Genomic DNA, 19,070 nt, shown 5'->3' with positions numbered 1-19,070 from the left:
GAAAGATTCACTGCCTGTTTTTTTTGAAAGACCCAAGAATATTGGCAGAGACTTCAATAACATTTCCTGGAGTTTTGTATTAATTTTGTGGGGCAGCTATAATAATCTGCATGGCTTAAAATAATAAAAACTTATTCTGGGTACTAGAAGACCAAAGTCAGAGCTGGGTATGGTGGCACAAGCCAGCAACATGGGAGAATGAGGCAGATAGATGGCAAGTTCAAAACCAGCCTTAGCAATTTCACAATGCCCTAAGCAACTTAGTGAGACCCTGTCACAAAATAAAAAATAAGAAGGGCTAGTGATGTGGCTCATTGGTTAAGTGCCCCTGGGTACAATCCCTGGTACAAAAAAAAAAAAAAAAAAAAAAATCAGCCAGTAGGACCATACTCCCTCTGATGGCCCTAGAGAAAAATTTATTTCTATTTTGTTTTTCCTCTTTTGATACCAGAACTCAGGGTTACTTGACCACTGAACCACATCCCCAGACCTTTTTTGTATTTTATTTAAAGACAGGGTCTCACTAAGTTGCTTAAGGCCTTGTTTTTTTGCTGCGGCTGGCTTTGAACTCGTGATCCTCCTACCTCAGCCTCCCAAACTGCTGGGATTACAGATGTGCACCACTGCTCCCAGCTCCTAGGGAAGAATTTGTAGAAGCCTCTCTCCTAGTTTCTGGTAGTTGCTGCCAACCTCTGCCTCCTGCTTAACATGGATTTCTTCTTTGTGTGTCTTCTTTGTCTCTAGACTCCAATTTCCAATCCCTCTCCTGTCTCCTTCCTCTTAAAAAGACACCTGTGTAAGCTTCTCCTGGATTTAGGGCCTACCCTGGTCCAGGATGAACTCGCCATCTTGATTACATCGATAAAGATATGATTTCCAAATAAGGACACATTCAATGTATTGAGGTTAGGACTCAAACATGTCTTTGGGGGAAATGAAATGCAACCTATTATAACCTTCTTATGACTAAAAGGAAAAAGAAGAAGAATTTAGAAGAGGAGAACTATTCTAGCTGAAATCAAACAAATAATGACAAAGTATATCAATCTCAAAAACAGCCCATATTTGTTTTGAAGTTCAGTGCCACCTTAATGCTGTAATTCCAGGACACATGGGCCTTTCTCATATACCAATACTTTGCTGTAAGATGTGTTATTTAGATAATAGGATTCAGTGAGAGTTAGCAACTTTCAGCTTTGTACTGTCTGTGTCATTGGATGTTCACAACAATCTCATGAAAGAGGTATTCTTACTTCCATTCTATAGAAATTGAAACTGAGGCTCAAAGTCACTTGTCTAGAGTGAAATGGCTGGTGGGTGGTAAAACTGGGCTTGCAACTTGGGTGTTCTGTCTCCAAAAATCCTACTCTTTTTATTTATTTTTTTTAAATTTTTGATTGACATGTAATAATTGCATTCATTTATGGGGGAGATGTATTAATTCAATACATGTATGCAATGTGCAATGATCAAATCAGGAAAATTATCATTTCCATCTTTCATTTCTTTGTGGCTGAAGCCTTTGAACTACTCTCTTCTAGTTCTTCATAAAATATATAATAGGCTTTTGTAAACTATAGTCACCCTACTGTGCTATAGAACACTAGAACCTCTTCACAGGGCATGCAGTCCTGGGGATTTCTGGGGGATACTGACAAAAGGGCCCGCTCTTGCCTTCAGGGATTGTGATCAGTTTCTGAAGTGCACCTGCTTTGCAGGGATGTTCATAGTCCTTGGTCAGCTTTATGCTGTGTGTGGTGACAGTATAGTTATATGCTTTATGGTCATCAGCCTTAATAAACCTCATTTGGTGACCAAAGGACGCTTTTCCAGGTGTCAAAAGTTGTCTAATATCAGTGGCTAGGCCTCTGACTACAGCAGGCTTGGTGGCACATGCCTGTAATCCCAGCAGCTCAGGAGGCTGAGGCAGGAGGATCGTGAGTTCAAAGCCAGCCTCACACACTTAGTGACTCCCTAATCAACTCAGTGAGACCCTGTCTCTAAATAATACACAAAAAAGGGCTGGGGGTGTGACTCAGTGGTAAAGCACCATCCCAGGTACAAAAAAAAGCAACCACAGTAAGCTCTGCAAAGCTTATTTTCAGACTGCCTTTAATACACTGATTATGATTACTATTAAACCAGACTTTTCACTCCATGGGGTCCTCCTGAAGGTAGGCTGCAATGCCACCACCCTTTCACTTCAGACTTCACATAGAGTTCCCTAGAAAGTGTATTGTAATTATTAGTTGCCATAGGAAATTGGGTCTCCTAATGGTCACAAAGAGATGTTTGCAATAATAAAAACTAATATTAAGTCACCATTGCTCTTTGTTATTCATTTTATCTTCACAGTAACCCTGTGAGGTAGGTATTTCAGCATTAACTTTTCTTTTTTTATTAAATTTTTTTTTTACAGTTTTATTATAGAAATTTTAGAAGACATAGGCAAAGCAATGAAAAAAAATTACTCATAATTCCTTCACCCAGAGATAGCCACCCTCATTTAATCAGTGCATACATTTTTAGTCTTTTTCTGTATGTGTTTGTTCTTTTTGACCAAATGATATTAGATTATTCTTTGTGGATTTGAATTTTTTGTTTTCTCTTAATGTGGCTACTACATCCTTCTCTGAGATTCATTTTTCATTATTTTAATGATAAACTAGTCCATTGCATAGTACTACCATGGTTTGCAAAAGTCATCCTTTCTGTTGACATTTGTGTGTATCTCTCCTAATGTTTTGTCCAAATAGGCAATGTTATAATGAAAACCCTCATGTATATCAATGATTAGTTCCTAAGGCTACATTTCTAGTGATGGGATTTTAGAATGCAAGAAGAAATCTTTTTCCATGCCTTTTATAGATGAGGAAACTTAGGCTTGGAGATATTAAATAGCATCTCCCAAATAACACAATCCAGTAAGTGATGAGACTGAGGCATAAAATCCAGGATTCCTGCTTCTAAATCCCTTTAGGGAAAATGGCTTATGCATCTAATCTAACAATGACCAACATCTATAGAAAAGCTGTAAATGCAAAATAGGTATCATGATGATTTCCATTTTTTCTTGAATTTTTACCCAGCAATGACCAGTCTGAATAAATTGCCAAAAAAAAAAAAAACCTGTAATCAGAAGAGGGAAGAGGCTATAATTAGTAATGATTTATGATTTAATGATTGATGCATTCATCTTTTTTCATCTTTCTTCTTCAAAATGGTAATAATATTGACATTTTCCAAAATAACTTATGTACCTTTAGTATCCAGTATATTCTGGAATAATTGAAGTTGCCTCTCTCCTTCTAAATCTTTGTTTATTATCCCCTTGGATCCTGGAACTTTTACTCTTTATCTGTTCTGACAGTAGAACCCATTTCCTCCAAATTTAGAACTAATGTCCATTGTTTCCAGTTCATCAAATTCCTTCTCTTTCCTAGGTAATTCGGACATGAGTGAACTATTGGAATTGTTTCCTCCTGTGTCCTAACTAGTGATACTCTTGGTCTATCCATGCTTCTGCCATAGGTAGCAGGGTTTGATTTGGGGGTGGCTGCAAATAAGGAAGAATTTCTTCCATCTTTACCAGTCTTGATTTGGCATGCTAACCAGGATTCATGCCTTATGATTGCCTTAGGGAAAGCAACTCCATAACCTTTGGGTCATCCTTATCCAACCAGTTCCGGTAGCTTTGACTTTGGGCATTGCAGCAATAGCCATGTGTTTATAGAGTATAGATGAGTCTCCTGTAGTTAGTTCAAGTCAGTACCTGACTCTATTAGTGCAAAGATAAACAGTTTCTAATTTCAGAAGGACATAAAGCAAGCTTTTTCTGAAAAAGCATGATAAAAGTTGCTGATTTGCCCTGAGTTGAATTATTCACATATAAGGTAAAACTACTCAGTTCTAGAAGTTGAAGCTGGAGGTGTTGATAGTTATCAGTTCACACCTCTGCCCAGAGCTCCAAGATCAAATTTAAATCAACCAAGTAATAGCTAATGGGTAGCTCCATTTTCAGTACACACACTCAATAAAAGGAAATCAATTTGAAAGAATAAGGATTCTTAGGATCCTTGCTGTGCATTAGTACTAATCATGCATTTGGCACCAGCAGGAGAAATTGCCCTCCTTAAGTATGGACTTTTCATAATGCATTACTTAGTTACCTCTAAGAGGAAAGATGGATGTTTTCCAAATAAGTTTAGTCTCAAGATTTTCTTCATAGATAGGTTAATGATCTCTTTATGTTGCCTTTTCTGGAAAATCTGAAATGAAGCTTTGTCCTCAGAACTGTTTTGTCAAGGATAAAGGCAGGACTTAAAAGAAGGCATACTTCTGGTCTCCCTATCCAAAATTAAAAGATATTTTTGGGTTCAAATGTCAGGAAGTATGACCTAAAGATGGAGGTCAATCACACACAACATTTTTTTAATTAAAAAAATTCTTATTCCATTCTCATAACTATTTTTCAAACTAAAATGGAATTTTTTCATGGAGTCAAAAGCACCTTGTTTGGTAAAAAAGTTGAAATATTATTCCAGAAATGGCCCAACCTAGGCTCAACTGTAACATAAAAGAAACTTCACATTAAAGTATTATTAATGTTCATAATTAGTATTTCTAAATGATTTTTAAAGGCTTTTTATGTAATTACAAAATGTTTGATTGTCGTAACATTGCTAATGCTTTTGATGCCTTCTGAATGTTGTCCTTGGTCCCTGCAACCCTGGCACATAATTTATTTCTCTTTTGAGTGAACTCTAAGCATTAGTGTCCATTAAGAATTTTTGAAACAAAGTCCAGAGATTACTTGGAGCACTTTCAGTAATATGTACTGATTATCATTAATGGTTCTTTTGTCCTAGACAAGGACATTGTTTTGTAACATCATTTTTGTTTAGCAAGGCCCTATGGGCTGGGTTCCTCACTCACCTCCTGCCTGGACTTTCTCCTTGACTATGTATGGAATAGAGCAAGCTCATCGGACAACCAGGATGGAGGAGGAGGGCATGTAGGGCCAGCACAAAGTAATAGCATTTTCCTTATGAAGCAATTGTTAGCCATTCAAGGGAAAAAAAAAAAAGCCTAAATGCTCAGTCTTGCTTCTTAGCTGGTGTTCGTCCGCTGCGCATAAACTTCTGTTTTGACAGGTAGCTCCTTACAATGATGAAATCTAGAAGTAAGGAGAAGCACAGGAGGCCCTGGAGATGGTGACCTTTGCCCTGTGCCTGCTGATCATATGGCAAGAAGGAGGTTAAATGTTCCAGGTTTTATTTTAAAGATTTTTCCCTGTGTCCTCAAACCCAACTTCCCAGATTATCCATCTATTTAACAACAGTGCCCTAATGATTATGTCTATTTGTCTATATCTCTGTTTAATCTAACAGGGATTATATTCACAAAGTGTATGCAGTTAGAAACATCTTAGAAAGAAAGAAGCACTATGCCCTGGTACCCAAATGAATTGTCTGAAGTCTTACCTTAAACCTAGCACTCAGAATGTTATCCCTGTACCCCCGCTCCTTAGTTTTCAGTTCTGAGGATCCATCCAAGCATTTCATGCATCCTTGGCAAGTGCTATATCACTGCACTTCATCGCCAGCCCTCTTCCCTTTTGTGGAGAGACACATAGACTCAGAGAAGTTAAGCCATTTGCCCAAGATCTCACAGATTCAGTAATGGGCATATTGTGAGAAATGAAAATAAATCTTGTGAAGGTCTTCAGATTTTGTGTCATTCTTTTCTAGAAATTAAACAATCAATGTGCAAGGCAAGTGTAACATCATGAGTTAGATTGACTAAGCCTATGAATTATCCTCCAGTATCTTTCTTTCTTCCTTCCACATTCATCTGAAATATAGCAATATTGACTTTTAAAAAAAAAATAAAGAAAAAAGGAACCTCTTTGCTACATTTTATGTGTGTTTGTTTGCTTTGATACTAGCCCAGAACTTATCCATGTTTGTGATATCTCTACCTCAAAGTCATTATCTCATTGCAAAAGGGGACAAGAGAAGGCCCAAGGAAGGTTGTGTATGGACAAGGTAGCAAAGAAGCATCTTTGTAGCTAGTGACTTGTCCAGAATGCAAGGTCTCAGGAAATGCTAGCTCAGGAATTGGGGAGGAGGAAAGATGCCTTCTCTTACCAAGCAAAAAAAAAAAAAAAAGGTTAAAATTAACTTGGTATCCAGACAATTGTTAGAAACCAAGAGACAATAAGAAGTCCAAAAAGGAAGTTAATTGGTCCAAGATTTGGCACTGATTGGAAATATGAGATTACATTCCTAAAGTGCTCTTTCCTGGGATGACTATAACTCTGAAACTTTTCCCTGCTGATAAGCATGACAGTGACAAATTTGTGGTATTTTCATGACATTTCCTTTGCTTTGCTTTGAAGCATGGTTGGTGCAATTGAGTCAGGCAATCTTGCTATATTAGAAGCCCTACTTTGGGTAGAGTATTCGTGGAGTTTTTGGTTTTTTTTCCTCTTATTTTTAGTGATTTTAATTGACAATCTAAAATTACTGATATACTGTAAAGTACTTTAAAGCATTACCTGGAAATGCCCTTGGTGTGTGTGTGTGTGTGTGTGTGTGTGTGTGTGAGAGAGAGAGAGAGAGAGAGAGAGAGAGAAATAATAAGGCATCTGGCAACTTCATCAAAACATGCCATTTTTCTCCAGCCCAGATCATTTTAAAAGATTCCCCCAGAGAAGTGTATCTCTTACTTACATAACCTATTGTGAGTACTGCCTTCTTTCCTCTTTGGTTTTCTAAGGCAAGAAGAAAAATTTTCAGGGGGTTACCTTTTATTATGCTCTACCTCGGATTTTTTTTTTTTTTTTTTTAACAGTGTGAGAGAGTGGCAGCCTGTTGGCTTAGAAAGAGGTGGTTGGTTTGATAACTTAGAAGGAAAGCAAGAGCCATTGATCAGGCAACTAGGAGGGAAATTTAAAAACCATCAATTCAACTACCTCTTTCACAGATTAGAAAACAAAGGCCCAGAGAAGTTAAATGATTTCCCAATTGGGTTCATTTGGGGCTGGGGGAGGGGTGTTTTGTGTTTAGAAACTTGGGTCCACCCCATCATTCACCACAACTCTATGAAGTCGCTTTCTCTGTAGAGAGCATTACTCTGCTCTGGGCTGTTTGTGAATCTCTGAGGAAGGATCTTGGTGTTCTTCCCAGTCATTTGGAAGTGAATCAAAACCTTCACAACAGCCAGGCTTGGTTCTACACCCTTTGGTGGTGGTGATCAATGTCCTTTGTCCTCACCGATCAGCAACCTCCTAGACTGTACAGAGCACAAAATCAAAATGGAGCTCAGGGTCTAGAAAAGAGTACACTTACTTTTTTGGAACTTGGGTCTCTATCTATCGCAGCTCTTCTCCATCAAATATGAAGACATTTTCTAGTCAGAGCAGTTGAGCTGAAAAACCACATACTTGGGCCTGAATCAGTGTGAAACCCAGGGATACTATGGGAGGTGAAGGCATAGCTCTTAGGAGAACATGATAATTCAATTTTATTAAAATAATACTGTGCAAATTGCTCATCCTTTACCAAAGTCAATAACTAACATTTATATTAACATATTCACATTTCTCAGTTTGTAAAGCTATTAATTCACTTTTTCACAATAGTCTTTAAGTATTATGATGATTATTTTTAATTTTAAAGACTAAGAAATTCAGGTTCAGAAAAGTTAAGTAATTTGCCCAAGGTCTCTCATTGAGAGGCTGGAAAGTAGGTGGACTACATATGCACACTCAGGTCAGCTTGCCCCCAGATACAGTTCTTTTAAGAACTGACTTTAAAAAAGGTATACCTTTCTATTCCTGAGTGGAATATTAGAGGTATTTGCCTCCTTAATAATCCTGGTAATTTGTCCTTAGAAAACTTAATTCTCCAAGAATCTCTTGGTTCAGAGGTGTTGCTGCTAGCATTATGTTCAGATAAGGTATTTTTCTGAAGGTCTTTTCTCCTCCACTTAAGAGAAAAAAATCACAATGTATGACTTCTGTGATCTGGCTGAGGATAAGTGCTATTCTTGGTGAGAAAGACAGGAATCTTGAAACCTCTGAAAAATAGGAAGAGAAAGAAAAGAGGAGACTCACTCCCTCTCTCCCACCACATAAGAGTGAGAAAACAGTTGCTGGTAGCAAAGCAGGGCACACAAGCCTGCTATGAATGGAGACCAGGGAGACGGGGGTAGGTAATTCAGGCAGCTGGATTTCTAGAATGTTCTCTTTCTTCTAGAATACTCTGGAATCTTCTCAAATCAACTCAGTCTGTCTTCCAGTTAGAGGGACTGCAGTTTCTACAAGTTTGCATCAGTGTCTGTTTGATTACATCTTTCACTCAAGCCCATGATGAGGCTTCCTGGTTTAGATAAGGCTGAGGACATGGCCCCATGGTTTTAAAGTATTTAAAGAACTGACAGAGGTAGGCTCCAGGCAGTAAATCTTCTTATGAGTATGTACTCTTTTTAGAGGTAATTTCTATAAATATATTATACAAAATATAATCTATTTTAAAGATTGGCAAAGGCTTGCTTCTCATCTGATATTTACTTCCACAGAGAAACTTTTTATTATACTCATTAAACTTCCCTGAGCCTCAGTTTCCCCATCTGTGAAATAAGGTTATTTTCTTCTTTATTTTTTTTTCTTTTTGATACTTCTATGGAGTCATTTACTGTAAAGTATAAGAACTTCTATGGGAAAAGGGAAACAAATTCAAGGCATTAGAACAAGGATTATGTTTTCAAGGGAGCACCAATATATTTTCTGAGTATTAAATTCATCTTTTGTGTGTTTGCATTGTTTTTATTTGTTCACTTACTCTAGGAAAATAGAACTCCTTTTCAAAATGGCTACTAAGTAAAAATATATATGTAATACAGTCCCATCTCTATAATTAGGAGTTGAAATATACCTTTTGAAAAACAGTGCTTTTGTGAGAGGGGTATGTCTTTAAGCTTTTCTTCATAAAAATGTTTATATTGATGGTTTAGTGTATCTATATTTTCTATGATAAATATAATTTACATTATATTTGTACAGGTTAGGATTGTCAGATAATATATAGGTTGGCCAGGAAAATTTGAATTTAAGATAAACAACTTAATATCTGAAATTTAAGCTTAACTGGACATCTTTATTTTATCTGCTAAATCAGGCAACCCTGTAAATACAAACCTCACATTATTTATATTGAGCATTAATTGACAGTTCAAAAAAACTAAGGATTTACTGCCTGGAGCCTACCTCTCTACTCTCAGTTCTCTAAATGCTTTAAATACTGTTGCTGAAGTTATTATACTTTCTTCTGGAGACAGATATTGGAAGTTTTAGCTCTGTGCCTACTATCATGCCCTCCAAGATCAGGCAGCTTTCCTGGAAAGAATCTTAAAATCTATTATCAATGTAATCATCATGAAAATATTTGATGAGAACACTGCCTCACGCTGTATAATAAATTTAAGTAGAAAAGGCAAAGCAGTGGTATTTTCATCAGTCCTTTGGATGTCAGGAGAAAATAGTTCCACACTCAGCGAATATAGATAGGTCTGTTTTGGGCTGTGTTAAATCCAATTGTGTGGAGGTTTTGAATAATCAGGAGTGACAGCCTAAGCACTTTCTCTTCAAAGTGATTTTACAGAAAGCTCCATTTCCTAAGGAAAGTACACACAGGGTTCTCATAGTGCTGAAATGCACTAATGTATCAATTTATTGGTGCTGGTATCATAAGCTAGAGTTGCAAATTGTATTCAGATTTTTAACTTTACTCACTGTTGTTCTTGGGGGAGGTGGCCTTCCCGTGATAAATGTTACTTCAAAAAAATTCTAGAACACTTTTGTGGTTCCCATCTGAGAGAGCCTCCAAAGATCTTTGCAGAAGGTTCTAACTTCACTTTGCAAAGCCAACTCAAACATGATTAAAAACAATATAGTTTTCCTCAATAAAAAGGAAAAAAAAAATTTGAGTTGGGCGATGTAATTTCAGCTTCCCTAAAAAAGGCCTTTGGAAAATTGTGGGGGGAGCAAGTGTGTGATTTTGGTCTTGGCACACAACTTTGGAACTAACTTTTTTTTCTTAATGTCTACCACAGATTTTTCATAACAGATTTCTTCCCTGTACGACATGTTCCATAGTTAAGTAATAGGTCTGATGTGGATGCCAAATTTTTCAACAACTTTTACTTTCCAAAAGAGGGTTAAATAGTTCTCCTAATAACTTGAAAGAAAAAAAAAATTCAAGGTTTACCACAGTTCTTAGTCACAGGCTAAATGTTTTCAACAGTTTTATTACTTTGAGCCTATTTAGTCTTGAGAATATCTCCCAAGAAGAATGAAGCATAAGATGAGTTCAAGATGTAGTATTTCTGAACTGGAAATAGGATTGTTTGTATTGAAACATGCATCCTTGCTATCTCTATCAGCTCTTACGTGCAACTATTGCTTAGTTCCACTCTCCGCCTGCCATCTGTCAATCATCTTGGAAACATCAAAGGTGCTGACTCATGAATCCTTCATATTTCCATGCAATTATGTCCCATACATTTTGCTGCCATTTGCAGAGAGGAAGCAGTCATTCTCCAGGTGACCTTAATGAGTATGGACACATAGGTACATTTTGTGGAAGAATTTTTTCCTCACCATTAAAAGCTATGCTTCGTGTGAGCAAGAAGAGTCATTTTCATTAAAAAGTAAACACAGAATCAATGGCCATACCAAATTAATGGCTCCGTTGCTCAGTTTGCCTCTTGTCTGAGTAGGTTGGTGTTGCTCTCTTGCATCTTAAATGTCTCCCTTAAATCTCTGCCTCTAAATGTGATCATCTTCCCGATTTACAAGAAAGAAACAAGAACTTTCTCTCATCCTGTTTCACCCTGTTGCATGACTGTCCATCTTATTTCTTAAAGAAACTCTTAGGCCAATGGGTAATGCTCACAGTCTCTTATCATTTTCAGTTGCATGACTTTGGGTAGGTCTGGTGACGGTGTTATGCATTGCCATCTGACCAAGATGGTGTTCTGGGCATACACTGGAATGATGTACAATCAACAGAGCTCAGAGAGGACACTTTCTTACCTTTGTCATTGTTTCTTCTCTTCCAGGTATCTCAGTAACGAAGAAGACACATACATGTAAGTAATGCATTTACTTTTTTTGTCCAAAGTTTTCTGAAGAGTTGGAATTCGCATATGTCTGGCTGCTGTGACCCTTCGAGTATAAACTAATGTTCCAGCTGTGATCCATGCTCAACAGAGGTCATATTTTCAACCTGTAGTGGTCGGAAGTGGCACATCTCCACCTGTTTGTACTGAGTGTGTGTTGAAGAGAGAGGCTAGACATATTCTGCTGAATTCTAGTGTTTTGAGCCATGAATCGTTAGAAAATTCATGAAATCTAGCCAGGAGGATCAGTTACTTATTGAACACCCTTACTCTGGATCCTTCTTCGAAGAGTTGGTATGTTTCTAGGAAACATCACCTTGATTTCTTTTAAACTTTGGTCTCCTTTTCCTCTCCACTAGTTCCCAAATTAGGCTGTTTTGTTCTTATGTCTGTGGAGCAGAGATATTGACTGGGAATATAGGTGCTGTGGCTCGACCATGGGCATGGTCCACGAGGGCCCTGGTAAATGGCATCGGTAGTTTGATGTGGAAATGTGTGCTGGATTTATGCTCTGTATTCATCCCACTTCTCAGGTTCAACTGCTTTCATCAGTTGCCTTCATTCAAACTACACCCTAAGTTTACAAACTCACGTCAATGTAAGGTGTTGTGATTTGCAATCTGAGCAATAATGTTTGTGCCTTGAACCTCAGGATGAAATAATATGTCATTGATACAGGCAGTCAACTTTCACTGCACTTGGCCAGCATAACATTCAGGCTTTGAATTAATGGTGTCATTAGAATTTGATGACTATTTTAGACTACCGATATGTGCTACCTTTGAGATGTGTTTGGGCATCTTTCTAAGGCAAGCAGAGGAGCTATTTTGGCACAATATAGGAATGACAAGGATATATCCCCAAATTTTTCTTAATTATACTTTTTAATTTCTTTTTTATTTCATGTGAATTATTTTGGGGAAAACAATCTGTGTAACATCAAAGTAGTTCAGCTTGTGCCTCAGTTGATTCTTGAAATCTGCTCTTGGGTTTGTCTGTCTGTCTATCTGTATTTGTAGAGAACAAAAATGCAAAAACCAAAAAGAAAAAAAAAAAGCATCAAATTCAATGAGAAGTTGCCTGCCTTCTAGGTCCCAGTCGTGCAGTCCCCATGTGGCTCTCTCATGGCCTCCCACAGAATGCTTGTTTGAGGATCAATGAAAGGCCCTGCCCATAGTAAACACATGATCAGGAGGCACCTCCATCTCTCAAAGCACAGTTTCAGTTGGCTGTCCCTCCATCAGGATAGTCCGTGACCCTTAGCTTTTTGGGGGTTGTTTTGTCGTTGTTCTTGTTGTTCTTGCTGTTGTCGGTGCATAATTGAGCTCATGATGACTGAGAGATTGACAGCGCAGGAGACTGAAGTCCTCTGTATATCCGCAGGGCAGGCATGGTACAGAGCGCTTCCTTGCACAGCCTTGCCCATGAGCTCGTCCCTGGCCTGGAGGGACCCACTCTAGAGGTGGTAAGTAATTCAGTCTTTCTGCTAGCTCAGTCCTGGGCCTCTCCCAAATAGGGGCTGCTGATTGTGCCTACTGTTTATGGTGGTTTGGGGTATGGACTCCTGGCCACCTAGCAATCAATATCCAGAAAGCTACTGACTATTTGCAATATCATTTGACTCTTTGAGAAGTGGACAAAACCACTAGTTTGTCTCCATTGGACATGAAGCATATATTGTAACTCACAAGATGAGTCAAAGACCATAGATATTAGCTAATATACAGACAGTCCATCTATAAAGACATTCAAGCAATTGTCTTCCTGAAAATAATGTCATTGGCCTGCTGGAGAAATAACAACCTGTGGTTAAATAGGACTCATGGAAGGATTTAGGTGACAGCATGAAAGTGGCAGCTAGTGAGGAAAAATTGATATTCCAATAACAGGCAATGTAACCCGATGGGCCTTTCAGCAAAGGCTTAAAGAACTTCATCAGCTATACCTGCTTTAATACAAAATCAAGATATAGTCAGAGTGGGTGGACTTTGTTTTTATAACTTTGAAAATCAGCAGGAAAATGTTTAGATATTAAACAAAAAGTTAATCGAGAAGGACTTAAAGTTCCTTTATGTGGTTGAGAGAAAGAGAGAGAGAGAGATTTAGCTCAGAAATCTTTTTGTTTAAATATATTTACTTCCATGATTTGGGGAAGAAGGCCCAGAATAAAACCACCCAATGACAAGTTGGAAAGGAGAGCACCTGAATAGACGTTGACCCAGTACTTTGCATGTGTCAAGGAGAAATTGAATTGTCCAAGTCACAGCACTGTGCAAGTCCCCCATGCCTCTGAAACGTGGAGATTGTTTTTGTCACCCAGCTCAGCAGACAGCCCATCATATTTCTGATCTTAACCTCTCTACAGGGCCCCAACCTTATGGGGAGGAAGAAAACCAATCAGTTCTTTCTCTAATAAACAGTTACCCAAATGACCTCTTCTTTAGCATCTGTTGGATTTTTCTTGAAAACTGAACTGTCCTAACTTGCCTATAAGATTTTTTTTAAAGATATGAAATTCCAGCCCCTCTTAAATCATCTTGACATCTGTTCTTCAAGAAGTTTCACTATCACTGAAGTGTATGAATTCATTTTTGTACTGTCTCAGAATTTCCATTTTTAGCCAAGGTTCTAGAAACCTTGGTCAAGACTTGACTACATAATCATCGACAGCTGAAGTCTCCCCACATTAGCAATTTCAATTTGAGTTTCCTAAGTGCCCTCACAGAGAGATTGTTCAACTTACAAATTAATGTGTACAGTTGCAGAATCTATTATCAGACCAGCGTGTCAGCTCACAGGTCCCCCAGTCAGAGGTGCAAGAACTACAAAATGAACCTGAATAGTTGTGACACTTTGTAATATTTTAGGCCACCCTGCTATCTGGAAATACAGATATTGCTTATTTAAAAAAAAATACTTTGGGTGAGTTGAACCATAAATTCCCATGAGAGGACATTTGATTGTTCAGAAGAATTCATGACCATAGTCCTGGGAGAACTCAGGTTCACCTGAGTTCCTGAGCAGGCTGTCTTAAGTGTCTGGACTCCAGTTGGCTGGTGGGAGAAGACAAGGCTCTGGGGCTTTTAGTGCAAGGTCGACATGACAAAATTGGTCAAAGAATTTTTACATTTGTGATGTTTTTCAATTGTTGATAGGAAACATTGCTATTGGTTTTTGGTGTGCGAACATGAAAGAGAGTTTGTACTTGTGGGATAGGGACATATTAGATCAATTTTACACTGTGGTGTAGAATTTCAATTTAATTTTCATGGTGATTATATAGCACATGGATTTGGTTGGACACTTGCAAGATTGCTTTTGCTTTGGTGTTTCACAAGTTTGTTCTGGTCTTTTTCCTGATGAAATAGTACCATGTGGATAAATATCTTTTTTTTTTTTTGGAATCAACTTCTGTTTTGGTTTGTATTATTTGCCAAGGACAACTAGCCATTCACTCCTGACTCCTTAATCTAATTCTACTTGGATAGTTTCATATTTACTAAAATGTTTCAAGAGGACAAATATGAGGATGAAAAAAATAACAACAGAACATCCTAGCTACTTCCTGCTTCTGGGAAATTTGGTATTATAGTCATAACCTTAAGGAATATGTAAGACAGCCACCACAAAGAAGGACAGAGAGTGCCCGGGAGGCCTTCAGATTATCCCAGGGACATCTGACTATTGCCTCTTCCTTCTGTTCTGAGCCTTGTTTATATTCCTTATTATTATTACTCTGATCCAAACCTGCACCGCCTCTTTCATTCATACTCAAAGATGTTCAAATGTTGTTTTTTTTTAAAAGTGTGGGTTACTCAGTGGTAAGAAATCAAGGAAATGTGTTAATTTGTCAATATTTCCCCCAAAATACAAATATATGCTTCTGAGCTTTAAAACAACTTTAATTTTAACATAAATAGCTATTAAAAGGTAACAGTGCATTCTCAAATGTTGTTTGGTTACAGCAGGCTAACACCTCAAATATATAAAATTAAAGCACTATTATTTATAATGATTTTAGTTCCCAATAATAAATATATTTTAGCACAAACCTGAATATGTCTTTCAGAGTAATCTTTTGCCTCCATAAAAAAAAAGTGTTTATTGCAATCATTTAAAGTGGAATAGGTTAATGTATTCACTTTTCACCCCCAGAGGTTTGGCTTTGAATTTGACTTAGAGAAAATTAGTTTTGAGGCCTCAACCTCCTCTCCTTAGGCATTTGTTGATACCACAAAATGAACCCACCAATTTGTCACAATTGTTGCCATTTACTCAGGAGAACCAGGAACTAGAATAACCTTATTTTATCGTTTTCTTTTCCTTTCCTTGAGGCCATTCTTTTTGAATGTAGACTCTTAGCAACCTCAAACTTGAGGCTCACCCACATAATTTTCACAGTCCAGGAAAGTGCAGAAACCTTCCTTGGCAAAGCGAACGGAGGTGCTTTGGTGATATAGTTAATAGGTTGCTGTGACAACCCATGTGACTCACGTTGTGACTCACAGCAATTATAATTTCAATTGCTGGCACAGTGTTTCCTTAGGACAGACGTGAGAAGAAGCCATACTGAGGTCCTTTTAGTAGGCCTTTATCCATATCCTGTCTACCGATTGACAAGTAGTCAGGAAAAGAGACAATCTAGTGCTCATGAAATGTCAGGAAGACTCATTGCTAGGCTTACTAAGGCTACTACTGGCCATCCCAGATGGCAAGCTTGCTGACAGTGGGGTATAACCAAAACAGAGGTGATGGATCTTACAAGAGCTCCTTAAAGGACAGTCATTTATTGAGGACCTGTTATGTGTTGGCAGATGCTTTACCCTTAAGGAATTTACAAACTAGTTGAGGGAAGGGACTGGAGGTGGGAGAGACAGGAAGAGTAGGGACACATAATCACAGAAAACAACTGAAAGCACCAATGCCAGGTATATCAGCTCCAGAAGATTCAGCTGATCACTGGAATGCACGCTAAGATGCGAGTGTGAGAAAGGAGAAAAGAATTAGGGAGAAAATCCAGGATTCCGATGCTGTAATCCAAGCAACAATAGCAGTGATAGCCCTATGTCCTAAAAAATCATCCCTGCTGCTCATTTCCACTCATGCCCACCCAGATTGACACTTGTTATAGTCCCTTCAAGATCAACTCATCTGAGGAAGTAAAAGCCCCTTTGGAGCATCGGGAACTGATTGCCTTTAGAGTCAGCCTGTTCACTAGAGCCAAGCTCTCCTAAGCTTAACAGGAGTTCTCTGTCTCAACAGATTAAAGGTAAATGGACTGCACTTGGCCCTGCCAGTTCTCCGAAGGTAGAAGATTTTCATTCTTAAAACATAGTTCATGGTGGGGATCTGTAAATTCCATTGAAAAACTGAATATTTAGCCCAGTTGTTTCCATCAGAGCATCCAGCCGATTCAAGTTTGCTTGGTTAATAGACTCCACATTCATGAATTGAGTCTGGACCCAAAGTATTTGTGTTCCTGTTTCATTACATAGGCTCAAGGGGGTGTGTTGAGATGGGATTGATTCTTTAAAATCCACGGTGACTACTAGGGAGGAAACAAAAATATCTAGTCTAGCAGATGCTGGTGTGTAGATTTATGACATATTTAATAAACACTTAGACATCGTGGGGTTGGATTTCAAAGAAGGACTAGATGTCTATTACAGAAGTTTGCATTACTTCTATTCAATAATGACAATTCTAATGCAGAATTACCTGTGGTTGTAGCAGCAGCAGAAACTGCCACCTGCTAAGCAATTCTAATATTCCAGGCATATGTTTAGTGGTTTACATCATTATTTCATTTATTCTTCTCATAAGTTCCATGAGCTTTTTACTACTTGCATCACGTTTTAGATAAAAAAAAAAAAAAACTTATCTGAGGAATGAGTAACTTAGCTCAAAGAAGCCAAAAAAACTCGTCAACTCACCCAGCTGGTCATGGGGTAGAGCCCAGGTGCAAAACAGAATAGATTGCCCCTTCGTGTGTACATAAGAGCCACACTGTTATCTCCAGTATTAGCTAACATTAGCTAACACTTTGGGACACTTAATTTTAGGCACTTTTCTAATGCACTCTGTAAGTGTTCATCTATTTATTCTTTACCACACTGTGTGAAGTAGATATTACTACTGCCCCTCTAGAGGAGGAAACTGAGGCCCAGGTCCTACAACTAGCTAGCATGTCGTAAAGCCAGAGCTGAATTGCTTCTAAAAAGAAGAACTTAATACGTTTTTTAAAATTTTTCATTTTAAAATTTTTGTAGTTGTTGATGGACCTTTATTTTATTCATTTATTTATATGCAGTGTTGAGAATCGAACCCAGTGCCCCACACATGTGAAGCAAGCACTCTATCGCTGAGCCACAACCCCAGCCCCTCCACCCCCGAACTTAATTCTTTATAGTGGATCTTCCCCTCTGAAGTACCAGAAAACATTGCAACATAATCATCCCTACCATTGATTAAGGTTTTCTTTTACCTTACAACTATTTTACCTGTATGGACTTCTAAGTGTGAAGAACCAACTGATTATAAAAAAGGAGAATGTTATTCCCACTACATGAGAAAGATTCATCTGGCCAAGCTGGCATACTAGAAATTACACAGCCTTCCTTCTTTAAAATGATCATTACTTATCTTCTTAACACTCTAAACCATCAGAGAATTGACATCTACTTAATGTCACTATTCCTACAAAACAACTGATTCCACAATGAAAACAACTGTTCCAAGAAGTTACTCAGACTTCTACAAGAATTGTCTTCCCCTTACTAGTAGTAATGTGTATTTCTATGGCATGAACTTATCTCCCATTGAAACAAATCCTTTAATTATCATCAGTGACATTTACAATAAATTTATGCGGTATTCTTTTGTCAGAATACCTTGATAATTCCTGTGACTTTCAGTGCCATGTAGATAGTATGACTCAGGACACTACAGTCTCCTTGAAACCAAACCTAAATTAAACAAAGCGCTTAAAGCTAGAAAAATGGCTAGGGACCTGGAATATATCTATATCAGAGAGATATATGAGAAGCAAACAACTAGGTTTTGAGGATGCTAAACCCACCTGAATTTAGGACTGGATTTAGAGTGGGTCTAGATCCACATGCAAAGGAACAAAACTGTAGGACAGGCAGAAATACAGGTGTATTTGAAATGTGAACAAAGCGGTCACTCGATATTAACTTCATAAATTACACAATTTTTTCCATGAACATTTTATATATTAAGTTAAGCAGCCCTAAAGTTAGTGTGTTTGTGGCCATATGGCCCTTTTGATTATAATTAATGTCCATACCTAACATATTAGAGTGACAAAGATTTTCATCTCCAAGCTCTGCGGTGTACCTTTTGCCTTTGACTGCCCAAGACTCCTCCCAGTGGAGTGTACTCCATCCACTCGGCTTTCACCTCTGGACAAACTTGTATTCCCATGTAGGAGTGATAGCTCTTTCCCTATTTTGCTGTGTTGATCACCTGAGCATCAACTCAAGCTCCAAACATCAACAGCCAAGCACAATGATTAAAAAGCAAACTGAGAGCAGAATATAATGGAATGGGCTAGATTTGGGATTAGATTCAGTGATAGGGAAGTAATCCATAGATATTTTATTTCCTAAATGGCCTCCTATTGGATAAACCCTTCTATATTCCTCTTCACCCAACTATCTTTCTTTTTAAGTATTTTATTTTAAATGTTTGTTTGGGAGAAGAGAAGATTTTTTGATGGATAATCTAGAAATCTATAATACTGGGCTTTAAGGCAAGAATGCTGGAAAGCAGATTGCAACCAATCCCTAGGCAAGGATAGGGCTGGGAGCCAGGCAGATCTATCAGCTTAATACTTCTTAGCCCATAATTATGCCTAGAACTGC

General features: G+C 38.0%; 1 protein-coding gene across 1 annotated transcript in view; it reads left to right on the top strand.

Annotated features, from left to right (window-relative positions):
* Rora (RAR related orphan receptor A) overlaps window positions 1–19,070 on the top strand; it is a 676,242-nt gene that overhangs the window by 489,969 nt on the left and 167,203 nt on the right. Inside the window, exon 2 of the mRNA XM_071608338.1 lies at window positions 11,125–11,154. Coding sequence (XP_071464439.1) covers window positions 11,125–11,154 — 30 coding nt within the window. The remainder of the gene's footprint in view (window positions 1–11,124; window positions 11,155–19,070) is intronic.

This window comes from Marmota flaviventris, chromosome 2, assembly GCF_047511675.1.
Source record: "Marmota flaviventris isolate mMarFla1 chromosome 2, mMarFla1.hap1, whole genome shotgun sequence".
NCBI classification, from domain to species: domain Eukaryota; kingdom Metazoa; phylum Chordata; class Mammalia; order Rodentia; family Sciuridae; genus Marmota; species Marmota flaviventris.
The sequence above is the reverse complement of the archived record's forward strand: the minus strand, read 5'-3'. Positions and strand labels throughout refer to the sequence as shown.